This window comes from Neovison vison, chromosome 13, assembly GCF_020171115.1.
Source record: "Neovison vison isolate M4711 chromosome 13, ASM_NN_V1, whole genome shotgun sequence".
Classification (NCBI taxonomy): domain Eukaryota; kingdom Metazoa; phylum Chordata; class Mammalia; order Carnivora; family Mustelidae; genus Neogale; species Neogale vison.
The window spans coordinates 73,001,595-73,008,499 of NC_058103.1; the positions used below are offsets into that span (position 1 = coordinate 73,001,595).

At 56.6% G+C, this 6,905-nt stretch overlaps 2 protein-coding genes across 2 annotated transcripts; both read right to left on the reverse strand.

Annotated features, from left to right (window-relative positions):
- Positions 1 to 357: 357 nt before the first annotated feature.
- CMTM5 (CKLF like MARVEL transmembrane domain containing 5) lies at positions 358 to 2,912 on the reverse strand. The gene is made up of 5 exons (XM_044230364.1): positions 2,438 to 2,912; positions 1,563 to 1,715; positions 1,023 to 1,115; positions 740 to 824; positions 358 to 640 (listed from the first exon to the last, which is right to left on the reverse strand). The coding sequence occupies exons 1-5, from the start codon at positions 2,813 to 2,815 to the stop codon at positions 627 to 629; spliced, it is 723 nt and encodes a 240-aa protein (XP_044086299.1). The 5' UTR covers positions 2,816 to 2,912; the 3' UTR covers positions 358 to 626.
- Positions 2,913 to 3,414: 502 nt separating this feature from the next.
- IL25 (interleukin 25) lies at positions 3,415 to 6,905 on the reverse strand. Its single transcript, XM_044230000.1, has 3 exons — positions 6,820 to 6,905; positions 6,396 to 6,640; positions 3,415 to 4,190 (listed from the first exon to the last, which is right to left on the reverse strand). The coding sequence occupies exons 1-3, from the start codon at positions 6,826 to 6,828 to the stop codon at positions 3,935 to 3,937; spliced, it is 510 nt and encodes a 169-aa protein (XP_044085935.1). The 5' UTR covers positions 6,829 to 6,905; the 3' UTR covers positions 3,415 to 3,934.

Consider the following 6,905-nt stretch of genomic DNA (forward strand, 5'->3'; position numbering starts at 1 on the left):
CCACAAGGGGGAGCTCTAAACACGCCCCAGGCAAGCACCTGGTTCCAAACCCCTAAGAAACCTGTGTGCACAGGTGCGGCTGATGGGCACTCAGGTGGGGAAGGCTTGAGCCTTCTCAGACACAGGACTCTGGGAGCCCAACCAGCAGGCCCACCACAAAGCAGCGTAGCACACAGAGATCGTGGAGAGGAAGTGTGGTGTGGAAGGAAGTCTTCAGCACCTTCAGTCCAGTCCCACTTCCTCAAGGCTCAGACCTGGTTGCAGAGAAGGGACCATGACCTGCTCCAGGCAGCTTTTTTGTGACTACTCCCTGGCTTTCCTGATCTGCCTAATTCCTGGGGAAGAAAAAGACACCAGTAGGATTCAAATCTTTTAATTTGGGAATGATCAGCTTCTTCCTGCTCTCCCTCCCCAAAACACCCCCTTCCCAGTAGAGCTTCATCGAGGGTCAGATCTCAGAGCACTGAGCCCCACAGAAAAGTTCTTGGTGACTTCTCAGGCCAGATTCTATCCCTGAAGGCCTGGCTGGGGGACATTAGGCTGCAGGCTAGGGAATCCAAAGGAAATGTGTCTGGGCTGCTCTGTTCCTTTTGTCTGGCTGGGCCCAGGAGCCAGTTAGCTCAGGGTCACTGCTGGTCCTCTGTGAATATGGAGCCAGGAAGGAAAGGCATATCAGGATCAGGTAGCTGGGGCACGGGGTGAAAGGGGCACATCCATTCCCCATGGCACAGACACTCACCCTGGGTGGTCCTGGGAGCCATCTCGGTCCGGTAGATCTTGAAAGCATCGTAGGCAAAGACGGAAACCAGGATGATGCCAAACACCTGTGGGAGTAGGTGTGTAGGAGCTGGGATGACACAGAGAAAGCCGCCGGCCATCACGTACAAGGGAGAGGGAGGTGGGCGGCATGGGGCACTGTGTGAACCAGAGCCCTGGGTTGGGCTTGTGGGGAGGCACCAGTGGTGTGCAAACACCAGCCAGGGGTCCCAAGGGCCTGGGGAGCTCTGTAGGCCTGGACTCACAAAAGCAGCAATGGCAGCTCCATCCCGGGAGGTCACAGCTGCAAAGGAGACCACCAGGAAGATGATGATGGCACTGACACAGCGGAGGAAGTCCTGGGGGAGGGGGACCAGGGTCAAAAGGAAGTCAGAAGGCAAGAGAACATCATCCTGAGGTTTTCCAGGCCAGTCAGTGACTTCACCCTCAGGCACTGTGAATCCCTACATGGAGAGACCCCTGGGCACGATATGAAACACTTGGAAGAGATACAGAGAGCACGAGTGAGCCAGGGAAGGGATGCAGGTGAATGCAGAGCAACCAGGACTAGGAGCCAGGACCCTGGGCCAGGGGGAGGTGGGCAGGGCTGGAGCGGGCTGACCAGGGGGCCAGGGCAGGGCCTGGGCTGGGGTGGGAGCTTCAGTGAGCGGGAGAGTAGCTCTAAGTAATTGTGTAGGAGCTGGGCCCCGTACTGACCCAGGGAAAGGAGAGAGGCTGGGAGGGAAAAGGGAAATTTCACCTTCAAGAAGTAAGGGACCAGAATGTGGTGGGGCAGAGTCCCTCACCAGACAGGGCCAGTTCAGCCGATCGAAGCGTAGGTAGTACTGGGTGGCGTAGAGGAAGAGGAAGGCGAGCGTGATGAAGAACTCTAGCAGCGCTGCGGCCATGTAGGCGGAGATGGAGGCCGTGAAGCAGATGAAGATGACGAAGGTCAAGGCCTGCAGGACCCGGGGGTGTGAAGCTTGCCAGTAAGGGGACACAGGCCTAGCCAGATTTTTTTGCCTTCCCCTCCTCGGAAACTCCCTCAGGCCGCCCCCAACACCCATCCTTGCCAGTCTCCCCACCCCTGGTAGCGGGAGCCACACTCCAGGGCGCTGGCCCCTCGAGGGCAATCTCCAGCTTCCCAGCTCCCCATGTCCAGGACCCCAGCAGTATGACCAAGCTGCACCTCTCCAGGGGGTACCATTCTATGGAACCCACAGAAGAGGTGTCCTGCTGAAAGCCCAGGGTACAGGGTGCACACCAGCCCGTTTGGCTCCACACCAAGAGACAAGATTTAGAAGACAGTAGTTCCACAGTGGACTAAGGGTCCCTTCAGCTCTGGCAATGTCACTGACACATACACACGGACACTCAGGTCTTGCTAAGTGACAGGGGAAGATCCTGCCCCGAGAGCAGGAGTAGACACAGATAAAGTTTTGTTCTAACTTCAGCTCTTCCTGCAGCTGCTGAAGCTGCTGTAAGGGCCTGCAGAGGGAGAGGCAGCCCGAGGGCGGGTGGAGAAGGAGGGCAGGGTAGCTGGGACAGGAGCGGTGTCCAGAGAGCCCCGGAAAGGAGACCACCCAAGGGGTGAGCCCAGTGAGAGCACTGAGCAGGGAGAGAGGGGAGTGAGATCATACTGGGAGAGATGGAGGCGCCAGGTCGGGGAGGTGGCTGTTACCAGCTCGGTTTCCAGCAGGATGCCTTTGAGGGAGGAGAGGAAAGTCTTGTCCACAGCGAAACCCTGGAGCCCCGCAGCTGCCCCCTCCGCAGGGAGCCCATCCCGGCGATCCCGAGCACTGAGCATCTCCGTGGGGCCCACCAGGCACAGCCCCCAGTGCCACCGGCCTGAGAAGGGAACTGGGAAAACAGAAACCTGGAGAGATGGGGAAGCAAACAGAAGCAGGGAGGCACTTGGAGAAACCTGCAAGAGAAGCGGGGAGGTCGGCCGAGGGGCCGCCAAGGAGCCTCGCCCAGCCAGACGGGCCTTCTCCCAGCTGCCCAGAGTGCCCCTGCTGGTGCCTGCTTCGCCCCCGCCCCTCAACCCCGGGAAGCACATGGGGAGGGGAGGGGAGGGGCAGGGAGGAGTGGTCAGCCCTCTGGTTGTTAGAGCCCAACCCGGCCTGGAAAGGAGAGCAGGGAGGAGGGGGGAAAGGAGGATGTCCACACAGAAAATGGGAGGAGCTAGGAGGTAAGCTGAGAATCTGAGCTAGACCAGGAGCCCCCCAAAGGATCCAAGCCTGAAGAAGTTTACATCCTCCTCCCCTAAATCCCCTCTTCCTGGCTGTCCTTTCCCCCTTTTCCTTTTAGAAAGGGTGGGAGCTGGAGCCCGGCCCAGGCAGCACCCCCCTGGCCCAGGCTGTAGCAGCCAAGAGTGAGGACAAAGGCAGATTGTTGGGGGGACAAGGTGGCGCTGTGTGCCTGCCGTAGTGCCTCAATGGGCCTCTGTCTCTCCAGCATGCCAGGAGGGCAGCATGACCCCCACCCCAGTGCTCAGGGGTAGGCCAGGGAGCCAGAGAAGGGGAGGGACGGAGGCCACAGCGGAAACTCTGGAAGGCAGAAGGACAGGGTAGTAGGTAAGAACTGACCGTGGGGAAGAGAAGGAGCCAGGCTGGGGAGCCTGGTGTTCAGGCACTGGGGACGCCAAGATAAATTAGACCATTTTGAATACAGATTATTTATTTGGGTAAGTCTCTCCATGCTCAATAACAGCCTCTTCCTCAGAGCCTAGTAACTGCACCAAGGTATGTGCAAAGTAGATGTCACTGAGTGATGGACAGGTGGATGGATGGACGGACAGATGGACAGACGGATGAACACATGAAATGACGGGCTCTCCATTGGCCAAGGGGAAAGGAGCAAGAAAGTGCTTGTGCCGTGCCAGGGCAGCTGGGGATGGGAGAAGAGGAAGAGACGGGTGGTCTCTGAAGCCTTATTAAAGCCTTTTCCCAAGAGGAAGTGCCAGGAGGTCCTCTTCCCGTGGCCATAAGCTTCTCTGCTGCTTCGCCCCGCCTTTCCCATCCACTCTAAAAAGTGAAACGTGCGGTTCCCCCGAAAGTCCCCGATCCTGTCCCACAGTCTTGCTGCTCCAGGTAGTTCTTTGGAGGCGCTGAGCACTCAGGCATCCTGGCTCGCCGTGGTGGGTGGTCCGACCGGGAACGGGGCAGGGGCAGCACGACTAGGACGTCACTCGGGGCCGCACACACACACAAGCCAAGGAGACCTCATAGAGCCGCTGCTCCAGGCAGTAGCCATCCCGGGTGCCTTGCTCGCCGGGACACGGCCTCCGGTAGAAGACGGTCTGGTTGTGGTAGAGCAACTCTGAGTTGCCCAGGGGGTCCATGTGGGAGCCCGTCTGGAGGCTGACACAGTGTGGACACAGGCAGCGGGCGTGGTACAGGTCCTGGGGGAGCCGGTTCAAGTCCCGGTCCAACCTGTGGAGGAGGCACTGGTCAGACTCTGGAGGGAGGCTGGCGTGGCAGGCAGGCAGGGGATGGGGCTGGGGAGCGGCTGGGGTGGGACTCCCCCGACTGAGCTTTTACCCTCCCCCCCACTCAGCTCTTGTACCCACTTGCTGAGTGACTTTCAACAAGTCACCCCCTCCTCTCTGGGATTTATTTTCCCCCACCGGTAGTGAGGGGCAGGGAAGGAGGGGTGGTTTTCTGGTCCCGGAGCCATGTGGAAGCCCCCCAGACAAGCTCTGCTTCCATCTCATGTACATCCGGGATGAGATAAATTTTTGTAATTGTTACTACATTTTTAGGACTTTTAAAAATTATTATTATAGGGACGCCTGGGTGGCTCAGTTGGTTGAGCAGCTGCCTTTGGCTCGGGTCATGATCCCAGCATGCTGGGATCGAGTCCTGCATCGGGCTCCTTGCTCAGCAGGGAGCCTGCTTCTGCCTCTGCCTGTGCCTGCCATTCTGTCTGCCTGTGCTCGCTCGCTCTCTCTCCCCCTCTCTCTCTGATAAATAAATAAAATCTTTGAAAAAAATTATTATTATAAAGTAAAAACCGCTCTTATATCCAAGTATGAAACACTGTAAAGTGAAGACAGTCAGTTTCCCTACCAGTCCCTTTCCCCAGAGGGAGCCGCTGTCGACCAGTGCCTGCATATCCTTCCAGACACTTGCCTGCATCTACTATAAGCACAGGTAAGTATGAATGGTAAGATTTATTTATTTATTCTGAAAGGGTTTTGTGGCCAAAACAAGACTCGAAATGTAGATGCTCCAAAGGTCTGGACCTCCCAAAGGCTAGCAGGAGACAGCCTCTGGGTTGCAAGACCGTTCTCCATGCAGACAAGCCCTCACGAGCTGGGGCTCGGCTAGAGCCGCCTTTCCCATGGTGGGTTCCCTAATAAGTACTCTACAAGAAAAGGGGCCTGGGGCCAGATGAGTTTGGGAAATGCTGAATTTACAGTTTCTCTTCTGCAGACTTCTTGCAACTTTGAACGTGCTGAGCACATTATGAATCTCTGAGGGGTGAGGGCTGGATCAGGTGTCCCACACTTAACTGTCATCACTTTTTCCTGAGGAGCAGCCTGTGGGACGAGTATGGCAAAGAATACTTTGCGGAAAGATCAGCCAAGTAGTCATCAGGGGTTCATGGCCTCCAAATGAGGGGTCTGGATCCCAGCCAGGTCAGCCCTCTGGCACCCAGCCACCCCAGAGGGGCTCCCCGCCTTGTTAGATTTAGCCCGGGACCCAGCCAGACTTCTGAGACCACTGCAAAGCATGATGACCTGGAGTCTTTACCAGGGATCTGGTCTCACCCAGAGCTGACCTTCTCCCTACCCACCGAACTTGTCCACCATCCCCAAAATCAAAGGCCAAGCCAGAATTAGACTTACGAAGAATGAGAACACAGGCACCCCAAGAATACACAAGACAAGGATCCCTAAGGCCCTAATTTTTAATATTTTGTGTCATTGTCCCAATTTTACTGCTTCCTAATACGTGTTACATCATGGCACCAAGAGAGAATTTTAGGATTTGTGTGGCACACTGAATGGAAGACTAAGACTGCCCATAACCAAAGAAAACCAGCCCAGGGCTCTGGCTACCCTCAGAGTGGAAGATTTCACTAACTTGGTACACTTACAGCCCCCCTAGGGACTGGGTCACTGGTAGTGGGTATTGGGGTGCTTCGTGCCTGTTTCATACCCTCATTCCCTGATATTTCAGTTAGAAAAATATGTCCCATTGTAGGGACAGAAGAGGAAGGAGGAGGAGATGGGGGAGCAGGAGGGGGAAGAAGAGAGGAAAAGGAGAGAACCAACCTTTCCTGTACTAAGTACAGATTTTACACACATTATTTCATCTGATCTGCACGTTGGCCTGGGGGGGGTCTTACATCATTTACAGACAATGGCCTGGGGTGGGGGATGGTGTCTTACATCATTTTACAGATGAAAAAAAAAACAGCTTTGAAACCTTGAGGAAGTAGCTCAAAGTCACTCACTAAGAGTGGGAGCTAGCACCCAGACTAGGCCTTGCCTGAGGCCTCTACCTTTATGGCCTCTCTGAGATAAAAGGGGGTGTGGGCCGGCTGGACTTGGATGGAACCCCTCCCCCAAGCCCCTCCTATACTCCCTGATGGCCCACGTGCTGGCATTCGCGAGGGGGCAGCAGACTCACTCATATCTCCAGGGAGAGATAGACCTGCTGTTGAGGGGTCCATCTTCACTGGCCCTGCAGGATTCTGGGTGGTGGGTGAAGCCTGTGGCTTCTCGGGAGAACTTGAGCACAGTGTTCCCCTTCAGCCACTCGTGAGCGGGGTCCTGCCTTTTGCCGGTGCAGCAGCTGGGCCAGTGGGCGCAGTCCTTCCGGATGCGAAAATTGAGGCTGTGGGTTCCCATGGCCATGACCAAGAACACGATCACCTACAGGAAAAGGCCGATGAGAGAACTGCTCTCGAACAATCAGGGTGCTCCCTCCCCAGCTGTTCCCTAAGAGCTCCACCTGGCCCCCCCCCCGCCCCAGCCCCAGCCCCAGCCCTGGAGCCAGGCCTCTCTCCACCCTCAGCGACATCTCGGCACCTGTGCGGCCCCTTCACACTCACCTGGTTCATGTCTGATGAGGCTCACCCAGCTGCAGTGCCGCGCTGGCTGACGGGTGGGGCCTTGTGGAAGTCGGCTGACTGGAGCT

What these genes read in the sequence shown, in the direction of transcription:
- CMTM5 (XM_044230364.1), bottom strand. Translation starts at nt 2,815, where the DNA reads ATGTGCTTCCCGGGGTTGAGGGGCGGGGGCGAAGCAGGCACCAGCAGG. An exon ending in TCCTGCTGGAAACCGAGCTG is followed by an intron (nt 1,716 to 2,437) that starts GTAACAGCCACC and finishes CGGGTCCTGCAG; the next exon opens with GCCTTGACCTTCGTCATCTT. An exon ending in GGCTGAACTGGCCCTGTCTG is followed by an intron (nt 1,116 to 1,562) that starts GTGAGGGACTCT and finishes CCCCTCCCCCAG; the next exon opens with GACTTCCTCCGCTGTGTCAG.
- IL25 (XM_044230000.1), bottom strand. An exon ending in ATCTCTCCCTGGAGATATGA is followed by an intron (nt 4,191 to 6,395) that starts GTGAGTCTGCTG and finishes CCTCCTCCACAG; the next exon opens with GTTGGACCGGGACTTGAACC.